The 17646-nt window shown below is 45.2% G+C and overlaps 1 protein-coding gene across 1 annotated transcript in view; it reads right to left on the bottom strand.

The window, feature by feature from the left end:
• Positions 1–8781: 8781 nt before the first annotated feature.
• Positions 8782–17646, bottom strand: part of NSUN4 (NOP2/Sun RNA methyltransferase 4) — a 45340-nt gene continuing 36475 nt past the window's right edge. Inside the window, exon 6 of the mRNA XM_054535357.1 lies at positions 8782–10140. Within this exon, the coding sequence (XP_054391332.1) occupies positions 9984–10140 (157 nt within the window). The 3' untranslated portion in view covers positions 8782–9983. The remainder of the gene's footprint in view (positions 10141–17646) is intronic.

Here is a 17646-nt window from a genome sequence, read left to right on the forward strand (position 1 = left end):
GCTGAAGACTGCGCCCCAGCCAGAGCCCCATGCCAGACATGCAAGCTGTTAGATATGAGTTCTAAATTTATCTTGAATCAATATGTCAGTATGTTCAATTCTTTGCCTTCTACTTTTAAACTTAACTTCCTCATAAAGCAACGTTTTTCGATTACCTGCTCCTCCCTGACTCATTCACCGTGATTCATTCCAATTTCCTGCTCTGCCTAACCGTTTTTCCCGCCAAACCACTCACCACCACCCCCCGCCCCCACTCTCTTTAAATTAGCCAATCGGAAATAGTTTAGCCTATAGATCTAACCCTAGCCAACAGGGGAAGCACACAGCATCAGGAATCACGTGGGTCAGGCATAAGAACCACCTTCCCCTCCCTTGTCCAGGTGTGCGCTCACCATTGCTCCGTCTGTGAGGGCGCACCCTTCTATAGAAGTAAATTGCCTTGCTGAGAAGAAAAAAAAAAGAAAATTTTATATTCGAGTGCTATTTCTTTTGCGGCACTGAAACTTTATTTATAACAATGTGGGGGCTTGCCCGTGATTACATTCCCCTTCAGGGGCAGTCTCTGGTTCTCTCTCCGGAGGAGGTATGCCCCACCCTCTTGTGATGGCCTCAGGGGTGAGAAATCAGGACTCATCCAGTGCGACAAATAACCCGAGCTCTCAGCAACGCGAAAAGAAACCAGCAAGCAACCTAGGGTAAAGCATCCTCACACACTGCAGAGACAAATCTGTGCACAAAGGAAGGAGAAGCCGAGGGAGCCGGTAAAGTACTTCCTTGGTGGTCAAATTCTGGAGGGCTAAATGTGTGTGTGCGTGAATGATCACAAACAACCCTACTTGTGGTGGTGTTCATGTGGATGATGACAAGTCCTACTGCTGGACGGAGTGAGTGGGTCCTCACCACGTTTCCGTAGCTACCTCATATTGCTTAGGGAGGATCCTGCCGTGGGATTTATACCGGAATGCCAATGCTAAGGGGGGCCTAATTCTCCCTTGGGGGAGCAGCCAGAAAGGACAACATGAGTGGGAAGTGTGCAAGGGACATTCAGAGGGGGAAAGGGAGGAAACAGGTCAACCTTCCAGGGCAGCAAGGCAAGACACCTCCTACTTTGAGGGGTTAAGCCTTCCAGGGCAGCAAGGCAAAACACCCCCTGGTTTGAGGGGTTGAGCCTTCCAGGTCAGGCAAGGCAAGATACCCCCTGGTTTGAGGTGTTGAGCCTTCCACAAATTTCAGGGAATCAAAAACCTCACACAAACCTCTGGTAGTAAGAAAAATATTCAGAACTCCCCTTTACTTTCTTCTCGGGGAAGAAAAAGTAGCTCCACTCCTGACGGTCCCTTCCCTAGGGGAAGGGGAAGGAGAGGGGAGAATAGCAGCATAAGCAGCTGGCAGAGGCAGGGAAAGACCAGCAGAAAGGAAAGAGAAGCTGGGAGAGGAAGTTGGAGAGAAAGAGAGGCAGAGAGAGAAAGAGACAGAAAGACAGAAGCCAGGCGTGGTAGCTCACGCCTGTAATCCCAGCACTTTGGGAGGCCAAGGCGGGCGGATCACGAGGTCAGGAGATTGAGACCATCCTGGCTAACACCGTGAAACCCCATCTCTACTAAAAATACAAGAAAATTAGCCAGGCGTGGTGGCGGGCGCCTGTAGTCCCAGCTACTCAGGAGGCTGAGGCAGGAGAATGGCGTGAACCTGGGAGGCGGAGCTTGCAGTGAGCCGAGATCGCACCGCTGCACTCCAGCCTGGGCGATAGAGCTAGACTCCGTCTCAAAAAAAAAAAAGAGAGAGAGGGAGTCAGAGACAGAACGAGAGAGAGAGTCAGAGAGAAAGAGAGAGATAGAAGTAGTAAAGAGAAAACAGTGTACCCTATTCCTTTAAAAGCCAGGATAAAATTTAAAACCTATAATTGATCGTTGAAGGTCTTCTCCATGACCCTATAACACTCCAATACCACCTTGTTGTCAGTGTAAACAAGGGTGTAGCCCAAAAGCACTGAGGCCACTGACAACCCGTAACCTCCCTAATCAAAACTCCTTAACCCAGTAACCGGCAGATGGCCCAAATGCATTCAATCTGTAGCAGCAACAGCTTTGCTAACAGAAGAAAGTAGAAAAATAACTTTTAGGGGAAACCTCATTGTGAGCACACCTCATCAGGTCAGAACTATCCTAAGTCAAAAAAAAAAAAAAAAGGTAGCTTACTGACTCAAGAACCTTAAAGTATGAGGCTATTCTGTTAGAAAAAAATGATTTAACATTAACCACTGAAAATTCCCTTAACCCAGCAGGTTTCCTAACAGGGGATCTAAATCTTAATTAATTACCATACAAAGGTCCGACCAGACCTAGGAGGAACTCCCTTCAGGACAGGAGGATAGATGGTTCCTCCCGGGTAATTGAGGGAAAAAGACACAATGGGTATTCAGTAAGTGATAAGGAAACTCTTGTAGAAGCAGAGTTAGGAAAATTGCCTAATAATTGGCCTGCTCAAATGTGAGAGCTGTTTGCACTCAGTCAAGCCTTAAAGCACTTACGGAATCAGGAAGGACCCATCTATACCAATTCTAAGTTAATATGGACTGAATGAGGTCTTATTAAGAGCAAAGAATAGTTGAAATCCCAAACTTAAAATGTTTTCAACAAAAGTTAAAAAAAAAGAAAGTGAAAAAAGGGCTACCCTCTTTGGGTCCCCTCCCTTTGTATGGGAGCTCTGTTTTCACTCTATTAAATCTTGCAGCTGCACTCTCTTCTGGTCCGTGTTTGCTATGGCTGGAGCTGAGCTTTCGCTCAACGTCCACCACTGCTGTTTGCTGCCGTCGCAGACCTGCTGCTGACTTCCATCCCTCTGGATCCAGCAGGGTGTCCGCTGTGCTCCTGATCCAGCAAGGCGCCCATTGCTGCTCCCAATCAGGCTAAAGGTTTGCCATTGTTCCTGCATGGCTAAGTGCCCAGGTTCATCCTAATCAAGCTGAACACTAGTCACTGGGTTCCACAGTTCTCTTCCATGACCCACGGCTTCTAATAGAGCTATAACACTCACCGCATGGCCCAAGATTCCATTCCTTGGAATTCGTAAGGCCAAGAACCCCAGGTCAGAGAACACCAGGCTTGCCACCATCTTGGAAGTGGCCCGCCACCATTTTGGGAGCTCTGGGAGCAAGGACCCCCCAGTAACATTTGGCGACCACAAAGGGACCTCCAAAGCGATGGGAAACATTCCCCACGAGGCAAAAACGCCCCTAAGATGTATTCTGGAGAATCAGGACCAATTTGACCCTCAGACGCTAAGAAAGAAATGACTTATATTCTTCTGCAGTACCACCTGGCCATGATATCCTCTTCAAGGGGGAGAAACCTGGCCTCCTGAGGGAAATATAAATTATAACACCATCTTACAGCGAGACCTCTTTTGTAGAAAAGAAGGCAAATGGAGTGAAGTTCCATATGTACAAACTTTCTTTTCATTAAGAGACAACTCGCAATTATGTAAAAAAGTGTCATTTATGCCCTACAGGAAGCCCTCTGAGTCTACCTCCCTACCCTGGTGTCCCCCCGACTCCTTCCCCAACTAATGAGGACCCCCCTTCAACCCAAACGTCCAAAAGGAGATAGACAAAGGGGTAAACAATGAACCAAAGAGTGCCAATATTCCCCAATTATGCCCCTCTCCAAGCAATGGGAGGAGGAGAATTCGGCCCAGCCAGAGTGTATGTACCTTTTTCTCTCAGACTTAAAGCAAATTAAAATAGACCTAGGTAAATTCTCAGATAACCCTGATGGCTATATTGATAGTTTACAAGGGTTAGGACAATCCTTTGATCTGACATGGAGAGATATAATGTTATTGCTAAATCAGACACTAACCCCAAATGAGAGAAGTGCCACCATAACTGCCGCCCGAGAGTTTGGTGATCTCTGGTATCTCAGTCAGGTCAATGACAAGATGACAACAGAGGAAAGAACGATTCCCCACAGGCCAGCAGGCAGTTCCCAGTGTAGACCCTCATTGGGACACAGAATCAGAACATGGAGATTGGTGCCGCAAACATTTACTAACTTGCATGCTAGAAGGACTAAGGAAAACTAGGAAGAAACCTATGAATTATTCAATGATGTCCACTATAACACAGGGAAAGGAAGAAAATCCTACTGCCTTTCTGGAGAGACTAAGGGAGGCATTGAGAAAGCATACCTCTCTGTCACCTGACTCTATTGAAGGCCAACTAACCTTGAAGAATAAGTTTATCACTCAGTCAGCTGCAGACATTAGAAAAAAAACTTCAAAAGTCCGCCTTAGGCCTGGAGCAAAACTTAGAAAACCTATTGAACTTGGAAACCTTGGTTTTTTATAATAGAGATCAGGAGGAGCAGGCGGAATGGGACAAACGGGATAAAAAAGAGGCCACCACTTTAGTCATGGCCCTCAGGCAAGCGGACTTTGGAGTCTCTGGAAAAGAGAAAAGCTGGGCAAATCAAATGCCTAATAGGGCTTGCTTCCAGTGCAGTCTACAAGGACACTTTTAAAAAGATTGTCCAAGTAGGCCAGGTGAGGTGGTTCACACCTGTAATCCCAGCACTTTGGGAGGCCAAGGCAGGTGGATCACAAGGTCAGGAGATTGAGACCATCCTGGCTAACACAGTGAAACCTCGTCTCTACTAAAAATACAAAAATTAGCCAGGCATGGTGGCAGGCGCCTGTAGTCCCAGCTACTCGGGAGGCTGAGGCAGGAGAATGGCGTGAACCTGGGAGGTGGGGCTTGCAGTGAGCCGAGATCGTGCCACTGCACTCCATCCAGCCTGGGCGACAGAGCAAGACCCCATCTCAAAAAAAATAAAAAAATAAATTGTCCAAGTAGAAATAAGCCGCCTCCTCGTCCATGCCCCTTATGTCAAGGGAATCACTGGAAGGCCCACTGCCCCAGGGGACGAAGGCCCTATGAGTCTGAAGCCACTAACCAGATGATCCAGCAGCAGGACTGAGGGTGCCCGGGGCAAGTGCCAACCCATGCCATCACCCTCACAGAGCCCCAGGTATGCCTGACCATTGAGAGCCAGGAGGTTAACTGTCTCCTGGACACTGGCGTGGCCTTCTCAGTCTTACTCTCCTGTCCCGGACAACTGTCCTCCAGATCTGTCACTATCCAAAGGGTCCTAGGACAGCCAGTCACTAGATACTTCTCCCAGCCACTAAGTTGTGACTGGGGAACTTTACTCTTTTCACATGCTTTTCTAATTATGCCTGAAAGCCCCACTCCCTTGTTAGGGAGAGATATTCTAGCAAAAGCAGGGGCCATTATACACCTGAACATAGGAAAAGGAACACCTGTTTGTTGTCCCCTGCTTAAGGAAGAAATTAATCCTGAAGTCTGGGCAACAAAGGACAATATGGATGAGCGAAGAATGCCCGTCCTGTTCAAGTTAAACTAAAGGATTCCGCCTCCTTTCCCTACCAAAGGCAGTATCCCCTTAGACCTGAGGCCCGACAAGGACTCCAAAAGATTAAGGACCTAAAAGCCCAAGGCCTAGTAAAACCATGCAATAGCCCCTGTAGTACTCCAATTTTAGGAGTACAGAAACCCAATGGGCAGTGGAGGCTAGCGCAAGATCTCAGGATTATCAATGAGGTATTGTCCCTCTATACCCAGCTGTACCTAACCCTTATACTCTGCTTTCCCAAATAGCAGAGGAAGCAGAGTGGTTTACAGTCCTGGACCTTAAGGTTGCCTTTTTCTGCATCTCTGTACAACCTAACTCTCAATTCTTGTTGCCTTTGAAGATCCTTCTAACCCAACATCTCAACTCACCTGGACTGTTTTACCCTAAGGGTTCAGGGATAGCCCCCATCTATTTGGCCAGGCATTAACCCAAGACTTGAGCCAGTTCTCATACCTTGACACTCTTGTCCTTCAGTATGTGGATGATTTACTTTTAGCCACCCGTTCAGAAACCTTGTGCCATCAAGCCACCCAAGCGCTCTTAAATTTCCTCGCCACCTGTGGCTACAAGTTTTCCAAACCAAAGGCTCAGCTCTGCTCACAACAGGTTAAATGCTTAGGGCTAAAATTATCCAAAGGCATCAGGGCCCTCAATGAGGAATGTATCCAGCCCATACTGGCTTATCCTCATCCCAAAACCCTAAAGCAACTAAGAGCGTTCCTTGGCATAACAGGCTTCTGCCGAATATGGATTCCCAGGTATGGCGAAATAGCCAGGCCATTATATACACTAATTAAGGAAACTCAGAAAGCCAATACCCATTTAGTAAGACGGACACCTAAAGCAGAAGTGACTTTCCAGACCCTAAAGAAGGCCCTAACCCAAGCCCCAGTGTTAAGCTTGCCAACGGGGCAAGACTTTTCTTTATATGTCACAGAAAAAAACAGGAATAACTCTAGGAGTCATTACAAAGGTCCAAGGAATGAGCTTGCAACCCGTGGCAAACCTGAGTAAGGAAACTGATGTAGTGGCAAAGGGTTGGCCTCATTTTTTATGGGTAATGGTGGCAGTAGCAATCTTAGTAACTGAAGCAGTTAAAATAATACAGGAAAGAGATCTTACTGTGTGGACATCTTATGATGTGAACAGCATACTCACTGCTAAAGGAGACTTGTGGCTGTCAGACAGCCATTTACTTAAATATCAGGGTCTATTACTTGAAAGGCCAGTGCTGCAATTGCACACTTGTGCAACTCTTAACCCAGCCACATTTCTTCCAGACATTGAAAAAAAGATAGAACATAACTGTCAACAGGTGATTGCTCAAACCTATGCCACTCGAGGAGACCTTCTAGAGGTTCCCTTGACTGATCCTGACCTCAACTTGTATATTGAGGGAAGTTCCTTTGTAGAAAAAGGACTTCAAAAAGTGGGGTATACAGTGGTCAGTAATAATAAAATACTTGAAAATAATCCCCTCACTCCAGAAACTAGCACTCAGCTGGTAAAAGTAATAGCCCTCACTCAGGCACTAAAATTAGAAAAAGAAAAAAGGACAAACACATATACAGACTCTAAGTATGCTTACCTAGTCCTCCATGCCCATGCAGCAATATGGAGAGAAAGGGAATACCTAACTTCCGAGGGAGCATCTATCAAACATCAGGAAGCCATTAGGAGATTATTATTGGCTGTACAGAAACCTAAAGAGGTGGCAGTCTTACACTGCTGGTGTCATCAGAAAGGAAAGGAAAGGGAAATAGAAGGGAACTGCCAAGCGAATATTGAAGCCAAAGGAGCCACAAGGAAGGACCCTCCATTAAAAATACTTATAGAAGGACCCCTAGTATGCGGTAATCCCCTCTGGGAAACCAAGCCCCAGTACTCAACAGGAGAAATAGAATAGGGAACCTCACAAGGACATAGTTTCCCCCCCTCAGGATAGCTAGCCAACAAAGGAAAAATACTTTTGCCTGCAGCTAACCAATGAAAACTACTTAAAACCCTTTGCCAAACCTTTCACTTAGGCATTGATAGCACCCATCAGATGGCCAAATTATTATTTACTGGACCAGACCTTTTTAAAACTATCAAGCAGATAGTCAGGGCCTGTAAAGTGTGCCAAAGAAATAATCCCCTATACTACAGGCCATACATTTCAATCCCTGTATCTTTAACCTCCTTGTAAGTTTGTCTCTTCCAGAATCGAAGCTGTAAGACTAAAAATCAGTCTTCAAATGGAGCCCCGGATGCAGTCCATGACTAAGATCTACTGTGGACCCCTGGACCAGCCTGCTAGCCCATGCTCCAATGTTGATGACATCAAAGGCACCCCTCCCAAGGAAATCTCATCTGCACGACCCCTACTCACCCCAATTCAGCAGGAAGCAGTTAGAACAGTCGTTGGCCAACCTCCCCAACAGCACTTGGGTTTTCCTGTTGAGGAGGGGACTGAGAGACAGAACTAGCTGGATTTCCTAGGCCAAGAACCCTAAGCCTAGCTGGGAAGGTGATCACGTCCACCTTTAAACACGGGGTTTGCAACTTAGCTCACACCCGACCAATCAGGTAGTAAAGAGAGCTCACTAAAATGCTAATTAGGCAAAAACAGGAGGTAAAGAAATAGCAAATCATCTATCACCTGAGAGCACAGCAGGAGGGACAATGATTGGGATATAAACCCAGGCATTCGAGCCAGCAACGTCTACCCTCTTTGGGTCCCCTCCCTTTGTATGGGAGCTCTGTTTTCACTCTATTAAATCTTGCAACTGAAAAAAAAAAAATGCGGGGGGGTAGAATTTATGTAAAAAGAATGTTATATGGTAAATTCATGTCCTAAAATAAATTAACTGGCTGTTTAAATAAAGGGATGTTTGCAACAAGTCAGAAAGTTGAGGCATGTCGAAGAATTGTCTGTGAAAGTCATGGAAAAAAGTTATAAAAGGGAATTTATGCAAGAAATCTTGTATAATTTAAAAGTAATTAGGCCTCCTGAATGTAAAACTATTGAAGAAACAGTTTATGTGCAAGGTGTGTAAGGAAAGTAAATTATACCTTGGTAAAAGGTTATAAGGAGGCATAAGAATGTGGATTTTTATCTACATTAAAAGGTTAAAAAATTGTTTTAAAGGTTTAAGCAAGTTTTGAAAACAATTATAAAGGAAATTCTGTGTGTAAACATTGGCTAAAGTTAAAGGGGTATCATCCAGTTTTTCTGTGAGCTTGACATTGAAATAAAACACAACAGGTTTTTCTTAAAGCACTAACCTGCTCTTTAACAATAATTATAAAAGGTTAAAAACAATCTATAAAAATCTTACCTGATGGTCAGACATTAAAATTGGATAAATATGTCTACAAGATTTTATTAAAATTCAATTTAACATTAATAACACACTAATATAAAGGTGAAATTTAGTTTATCTGGTATAAAAATGATACAGGAAGCATTGTTAAATATAAAATGGTATTTGGCTTTCTTTGGTCTAAAAACTAATAAAAATAGGTGCTAAAGAAAATTTCTCAGCAAGAAGGCACCAAGGACTATGAAGTCCACAGCTGATGTCCCCACATTTTAACCAAAAGATCAGTTTCTTAGAAATTATATATTTGGTTTATCCTCCACCTTCTCTTCCCTTAAAACAAGAGGTCTTTTAGCACAGGGGCCACCTTTGGAGTTGCCAGTACATCAGCATCGGCCTGGGGATCATGTTCTCATCAAAGGGTGGAAAGAAGGAAAACTCAAGCCAGCCTGGGAAGGACTCTACTTTGTGCAGCTAACCACCAAGACTGCTTTTGATACAGCGGAAAGGGATGGACACATCACACCTGAGTCAAGCAAGTGCCCTTATCATCAGAATCGTGGGCCATTGTTCCTGGATCAAGCCCTACCAAATTAAAGCTAAGAAAAGTTTAGTCTGTCTATAACAAAGACATTGCAAGTTCTGACTGCTCTGTCCAATAGTTAGCCAACAACTCAGAGGTAAATGATCCCTTTACAGCATGGCTAGAAAAGTGGTTCAGTAAATGGAAAGGAATAATAGCCTCAATTCTTACTTCCCTCACAGCCTTAATGGGTGTTCTTATTCTTATCGGGTGCTGTGTCATACCATCCATCCGTGGGTTGGTGCAGAGGCTCATAAAAACAGCACTTACTAAAACCTCCCTTAACTATCCTCCACCTTATCCAGAGAAGCTGCTGCTTTTGGAAAATCAAGCAGAACAACTAAGCCAAGACATGTTAAAGAAGTTTGAAGAGAAAGAGCTGTAAGGAAATTCAAGAGGAGGGATTACTAGATGTGAGTTCTAAATTTCTCTTCAAAGAATCACTATGTCAGTATGTTCAATTCTTTGCCTTCTACTTTTAAACTTAACTTCCTTGTAAAGCAACTTTTTTGATTACCTACTCCACCCTGACTCATTCCAATTACCTGCTCTGCCCTGACTCATTCTCCACCCTGACCCATTCCAATCTCCTGCTCTGCCATAACCATTTTTCCCACCAAACCACTCACCCCATCACTCTCTTTAAATTAGCCAATCAGAATTAGTTTAGCCTATAGGTCTAACCCTAGCCAATAGGGGAACGACACAGCAGCAGAGGCCACATGCATCAGGAATAAGAACCCCTTCCCCTCCTTGTCCAGCCGTGCACTCATCATTGCTCCATCTGTGAGGGCGCACCCTTCTATAGAGGTAAATTGCCTTGCTGAGAAGAAAAAAAAAGAAAATTTTATATTTGAGTGCTATTTCTTTTGTGGCACCAAAACTTTATTTATAACACCAGCCAACAAGATCAGGAGCAGTGACAGATTGGGTTCACAGACCTCTTTAACCTCCGTAAACCCTGTAGCAGTATCTTTCCTGGAGAACCAGGAGGCTGGTCATGCACCACAGGGCACCCGCCTCTCCCCAGCATGGGGCTTCTGGTGCACCAGCCCAGGACAAACACTGGAAGAGTCTCTGGGGCATCCACCCCCTGCCCCTCCTCTTTCCCAAACCCAGGACACCGGGTCTCTCACCCTGGGCTGTTCTTCATGGCCCAATCTGCCCATTATTTGTCCTTTGGCTCAGCCACTTCCTGCAGACTGGCCTCCATAGGGTCACCCTGTCCCAGTCCTGGGCACTTCTGGATTTTACATCCAAGAAGCAGAAGGAATGCCAGACCAGGGGGAGTCTGGGGACCTGGCCCGCTTCAGAGGGGGATGAATTACATGGACACAGACATACACACACAGGCTCCCTACTGCTGTCCTGGCCTCTCTCACAGAACTTTACGTTCTTTATCTCAGTTGTTCTCCCAACAACTTTATGAGAAAAGCATTTTTGGCCCTGTGAGGTGGCTCACACCTGTAATTCCATTACTTTTGGAGGCCGAGGCGGGCGGATCACCTGAGGTCAGGAGTTCAAGACCAGCCTGACCAACATGGTGAAACCCCGTCTCTACAAAAAATGCAAAAATTAGCTGGGCGTTTTGGCTTGTGCCTGTAATCCCAGCTACTTGAGAGGCTAAGGCAGGAGAATCACTTAAACCTGGGAGGTGGAGGTTGCAGTGAGCCGAGATCATGCCACTGCACTCCAGCCTGGGCAACAGAGTGAGACTGTCTCAAAAAAGAAAAAAAAGCATTTTTATGCTCATATTACTGATGAAGTAACTGAAGACAAATGGCATTAAATAACTTGTGTCCCATAGAACTGATGTTTATAAATTATTTAAAAAATAAAAGTAACTTTTGTGGGTCACACAGGTGGCTGAGTGAATGGGGATTCCACTGGGAAGCCGGAAGCCAGAGCTCTTCCCCATCCATCAGCACCACCATTACTGCCCCTGGGAATGGGTCGTAAAAGTTTAGAATATGTGTATCTTTGGGATGACGTGTAGCTTTTTTTATTGCATAGTGGCCCTATTTGTCCCGACTTTTTTACTTAAAGTATGATGGGACACAGGTAAGTGCTTTGTGCCAGGAAACACTGTCTCCTGAGACATGGGGAGGGGCTCCCGGGTGGGGGTGCAGTCCTGGATCCTGGTTGTTTTTACCTCTCTGAATCTGTGCCTTTACTTGTCTAAGGGGGCTGCTTATGATGTCTACCTTGCAAGATTATTAGCAACACTGCCTGGCACTTAGTAGGCCCTCCATAAATGATTATGAATGGAGTGAAAGGCCCACCTATGGAAAGACTTGGTTGGTACTGGAAGAATCCCAGCCTGAGGGCCTTGAGTCAGGCTCTTGAGTATGTTAAGCAAGGTCCCAAATCCTCACATCTCTGTCTTCAGTGAGGATTGAGTGCCTCTGTTCCTACTCAGCACTGATAACCCTTTACAAGTTTCAAGTCCTAGACCTCAGTTTCCCTAGAAAAAGGGAGCTGACGGTGCTGATGATAGAAACAGCAATCTGAATTGGTTCTTATGAGGTCACCTCACCCCATTTCCTGAGTAAAAGAATGGGATTCTAGCCCTCAACTCACCCTTCATTTGTTGGATGACCTTGGGTAACTCAATTCTTCTTTTTGCAAAGCAAGAAGCATTTTTCCAGACTCTCTCTCCTTCTCAAAGGGAAAATAATATATAGTCCTAGGGAAACACTGGCCATTCCTGAGGCTTAATCACCAGGTTTGTAACCTGTTGTGAGTAGGGCCAAGATTTGCTACTTTAGGGACTCCAGTTGCAAAGCATTCACTTGTGTTTGCTGAAATGATGGCTTCTCTAAGCAGAAAGCTCCCTGGGCACATATTAAATATAATTTAATTTACAAAAAGGGTCTAGGGGTTAGGAGTGGGTTTGGAGGCCAGTGCAGCAAGTCCTGGACTGACTCTAATGTTCAAGTCACAGTGAGTGGCCACTTTGTTCCTGTGAGAGAGGATCCAGAAACCCTTCTGACATCCAGTGATTCAATTCAACAGACATCCACTGACACCTGCTACTATATGCTGTGCTCTAGGGAAACTTAAACGAATAGTAGACTGAAAATCTGGCCTGAATGGGAAGAAAAAAGATGTGCATAGACCAAGGCAGGCTTTGGTGGAAATGCAGAGATCATGCTGCATAACCCAGAGGGCCTTGGATTCTGGGCCCTTGGACTGTGTTGGGGACAGTCTTTGGGGGAAGCAAGATGGCACATGATTCAGAGCAAGTGTTTTAGAGCTTAGCTTTAGAGTAGGACTAGCTAGTAACCCATCCTTGTCGTGTGACTCTGTGTCCTCATTTCCTTACCTGTCAAATAATGGTAATAATAGTACCCCCCCCACAGCAAATACTCTAGTACTATTATATGAATCAAATGAGTTAATGCATGTAACACAACCAGAACAGGGCCTAGCATATGTATAGTAAAAAATCCATGCATGTTAATCATTATTATTATTGCTGTTGTTATTACTTATTATTAGAAAAATAGAGGCCTACAGAGAGGGGTTTTATGGGCTGAGACTCCCAAGCTCAGGAACCAGACTGCCTGAGTTCAAATCCTAACTTGCCACTTACTGTGTAACCTGGAGTAAGCCTCTTTAACCTCTTGTGCCTCAGTTTCCTTATCTGTAAAATGGAGATAACACTGGTGACTATCTCACAGAATTGATGTGAACATTAAGCAAGTTAATCCAAGCAAAGAGCTTGGAACAGCACCTCATCCACTGTAAGTTTTCAATAAATATTAGCTCACTTTATTTTAAGCAGAGATGTATGCAGTCCAACCAGTATTTTGGGAAGGCAGTATGGAGGAGGGTAGGGAGAGGCAAGCTGGAAGCTGAGGTCATGGACTAGAAGAGCAGGTGGATGCAAAGATCCAATAGGGGTGGGTTTCCAGGGCTCCACCTGTGTTATCCAGAAGGTAACACCACACCATTCTGTGAGCCATAACCTGCTGTCAGGTCATTCATGGAAGAGTTACTCCTGCCCACAGCCCCTCTAGAATGCCCTGGTAAGTTTCCCTGCCAGCATCCGCAGTCAGCTGGTGACGGTAAGTTATTCTTATGTGTCTTCAGCTGTTGAGTGGGAAGACAGGTAATACCTTCCCTGGCACCCTCTGAGGTGGGGGCAGGGCTGTCCAAGGGAGAGAAGGGAAGGGAGTTTCTCAGATTCCAGAGGGTGTGAAGTCTGTCTGTTCCAGGGATGGGAGCAGTAAATGCTCTGCTTCTTCATTTCCTTTCTCTTCTGTGAGCCTTTCCCAGGGGCCTACTAAAGGGGAGGATGCAGTCCTGCTCTAAGGAACTGCTATGATTTGAGTGTATGTGTCCCTCAAAATTCATGCTGAAACCTGATCACCAAGGTAATGGTATTAGAAGGTGGAACTTTTGGGGGAGGTGATTAGGTCAAAAGGGCCCTGGCCTCACGAATAGGATTAAAGACCTTATAAAAGAGGTATGGGGTAGCTGTTCACCGCCACTTTTCCCTTCTGTTCTTCTGCCATGGGAGGATTCAGCTGTAAGACACCATCTGTAAAGCAATGAGCAAGGCTTCCCCAGACACCAAATCTGCCAGTGCCTTGACCTTAGACCTCCCAGCCTCTAGAACTGTAAGAAATAAATGTTCTACTCTTTATAAATTACCCATTCTCAAGTTGTTTTTGTTTGTTGTTTGTTTTTTGTTTTTTGTTTTTTGAGACAGAGTCTCACTTGGTTGCCCAGGCTGGAGTGCAGTGGTGCGATCTCAGCTCACTGCAACTTCTGCCTCCCGAGTTCAAGCGATTCTCCTGCCTCAGCCACCTGAGTAGCTGGCACTATGGGCACGCACCGCCACGCCAGCTAATTTTCATATTTTTAGTAGAGACGGGTTTTCACCATGTTGGCCAGGATGGTCTAGATCTCTTGACCTTGTGATCTGCCCACCTCAGCCTCCAAAAGTGCTGGGATTACAGGTGTGAGCCGCCCCACCTGGCCCTTCTCAAGTATTTTGATATAACTGCACGACTGGACTAAGACAGGAACTCACAGCCCCACATAGGAGGGAGGATTCCACACTCAGAAGCACTGCCTAGGGTGCTGACAATTTACAAAGCACTGTCAAGACTTTGAATGCAGATATCTGGGCCCCCTACTAACCTCTACACCCTCCTCTGAGTTTGGGGAGAGTTTGTCTCCTCTGCTAAGTTGATTACATAAATGACCCCAATAATCCAGGACCCCTTGTATCTGTGCTCTCTGCAAAGTGATTTTGCAACTCCTCTCCCCAGTAGGAGAGTCTATTTCCCTACCTATGTAAATCTTTGTGACTTGCTTTAACTAATGGAAAGTAGTGGAAGGAATTTTGTGCTACTTCTTAGCCCAGGCTGTAAGAGAACTGTTTTGTCTCTCTCTCCTGGAACCCTGCCACTGCCATAAGAAAAAGCCCAAGCTAGCCTGCTAGAGGACTAGAAACCATGTGGAGAAAAGCCTGCTCAACCCATGTGCCCTTGGTCAGGCCCTTACACAGGCGAGACAGCCAAGATGAGCAGAGCCACCTGACTGCAGATACATGAGTGAGTCTTGCCAAGCCAACTTAGGTCAGCAGAATCACCTGCCAAACCATAGACTCAGAGAATAATAAATGGTTGTTTAAACCACCACTTTGAGGGTTGGTTCATTACAAAGCAATAGCTAACTGATAGATCTCCTGATCTTCATTGCCCAGATAAGTAACCGAGGCCTTACAGACAACCAGTCACTTGCTCAGTGCTACAGTCAGTGGAGGGCCCAACTGTGAATCAAACCTGGATCTTCAAGACTCAAAATCCCTTGGCCAGGAACAGTGGCTCATGCCTGTAATCCCAACATTTTGGGAGGCCAAGGCGGGAGGATCACTTGAGGTCTGGAGTTCAAGACCAGCCTGTTCAGCATGATGAAACCTCATCTCTACTAAAAATGCAAAAATTAGCTGGGTGTGGTGACACACACCTGTAGTCCCAGCTACTCAGGAGGCTGAGGCAGGAGGATCCCTTGAACCAGGGAGGCAGAGGTTGTGGTGAGCCAAGATTGCACCACTGAACTCCAGCCTGAACAGAGAGAAACTCCATCTCAAAAAAAAAAAAAAAAAATCTCTGCTATGGCCAGGCATGGTGGCTCATGCCTGTAATCCTAGCACTTTGGGAGGCTGAGGCAGGAAGATCCACTGAGCCCAGGAATTCGAGACCAGCCTGGTCAACATAGGGAGACCCTGTCTCTATTTAAAAAAATAAAAATTTTTAAAAAGCCCTGCTGCTTCTGTAACATGGACACCTAAAACTAGACTGTAGAATCGTTATTAAAGGTTCCCAATCATTAACTTGGAAACCCATCAGCCATACCTCACCTTAAATCTGTTTTCCTCAACCAGTTTTCACCCATGCCTTCTTTGGATACACATGAAATACATGCTGTCTCCCTCCTATTTTTTTTGAAAAAAAATTTGTTTGAAACTGTGGGGTTAGTTTCTTTACCATTCGGTACCTGAATTTCCTCCTCTGTAAAATGGGGATGTTGTACTACCCCATTGGTTGCCATGGGAATTAAATGACTTAATGTTAGGGAAGTGCTTAGAACAGTGCCTGACATATAGCAAGGACTATATCATTAAATAAAATAAAAGTGTGACTAAAACTGATCCACAGCAATGGCAATTTTATTAGGAAAACATTTTTATTTGGATCATGAGAGCTACATATTTTTCACTTTGATCTAGTGACATCAGTCTGAGTGTTGAGTCAGCTTGTCTGCCATAAGCTCTTCTGTCCAAGTTGGTGTGGGAGAAAACATCTCGTGGGTGGCAAACCAGTTTTTGAAAACCAGACGTGAAGAAAAGTACATCTCTCGTCTTGAGAAGCACTCTTGGGTCATTATCACGCATTTATGTCATATTTCATAGAGAAAATATTCTTGGTAGGTTGTAGGCAAATCAAATCCTAAGGTAAGTCTATTATTATTTAAAGAGCTCTGGTTGGGCGTGGTGGCTCACGCCTGTAATCTCAACAGTTTAGAAGGCCAAGGCGGGTGGATCACTTCAGGTCAGGAGTTTGAGACCAGCCTGGCCAACATGGTGAAAACCCATCTCTACTAAAAATACAAAAATTAGGCGGGCATGGTGTCACGTGCGTGTAATCCCAGCTACTCAGGAGGCTGAGGCACAAGAATCTCTTGAACCCAGGAAGCGGAGGTTGCAGTGAGCCAAGATTGCGCCACTGCACCCCAGTCTGGGCAACAAGAGTGAAACTCTGTCTCAAAAAAAAGAAGATTATAGTTGATTTTTTTCCTTTTTCATTTTTTGCCTTGCAGCTATTTCATCATTGTGTCTTGGTTTACTTGTCCTTCCTGTCTCAGCAGAAGTATGCTTTTCTCTGGGAAGACTTCCCAGAATTCCCTCATCTGGATCACGGCCAATTCTCTATGCTCTCAAAGCTGCCTGTGTTCCCTGGTGCGAGGATTTATCACACAGTATTGAATCATCTGTTCCTGTGTCTGTCTGGACTCTCCTCGGAGCAAGCATTGGGTCCTACATCACCTTATTCCTTGCACCATGCCCATGCAGTGAACACTTGTTGTATGGATTGTATGAATGCATGCATGCAATTGTGTTGTGTTGTGTTCTGTTGCACTGATGACACCTCTGCTTACATCCCAGTGGCTAGTATATTAAATTGGGGCCAGGCACGGTGGCTAACACCTGTAATCCCAGCACTTTGGGAGGCCGAGGCGGGCAGATCACCTGAGGTCAGGAGTTTGAGACCAGTCTGGCCAAAATGGTGAAACCCTGCCTCTACTAAAAATACAAAAATTAGCTGGGCATGGTGGTGGGTGCCTTGTAATCCCAGCTACTTGGGAGGCTGAGGCAGGAGAATCGCTTGAACCCAGGAGGTGGAGGTTGCAGTGGGCTGAGATTGCACCCTGGGCGACAAGAGCGAGAGCAAGACTTCGTCTCAAAAAAAAAAATTAAAAAATTGAAAAAATTAATTGGTAGCCGCTGTTCTTCCTTAACACATCTAATGATAAACTACTAGCGCTCCCTGGTCAAACCCTAGGGTTGGTAAATTGCTAAAAACCCTTCTCCTGTGTGTTCAGATATGAGTTCTAAATTTCTCTTCAAAGAATCAGTATGTCAGTATGTTCAATTCTTTGACTTACACTTTAAACTTAACTTCCTCGTAAGCAACCTTTTTCTATTACCTGCTCCACCCTGACTCATTTGGATTACCTGCTCTGCCCTGACTCATTTCGATTACCTGCTCCACCCTGACTTATTTCGATTACCTGCTCCACCCTGACTTATTCT

The sequence above is a fragment of the Pongo abelii genome, chromosome 1 (genome assembly GCF_028885655.2).
Source record: "Pongo abelii isolate AG06213 chromosome 1, NHGRI_mPonAbe1-v2.0_pri, whole genome shotgun sequence".
NCBI lineage: Eukaryota > Metazoa > Chordata > Mammalia > Primates > Hominidae > Pongo > Pongo abelii.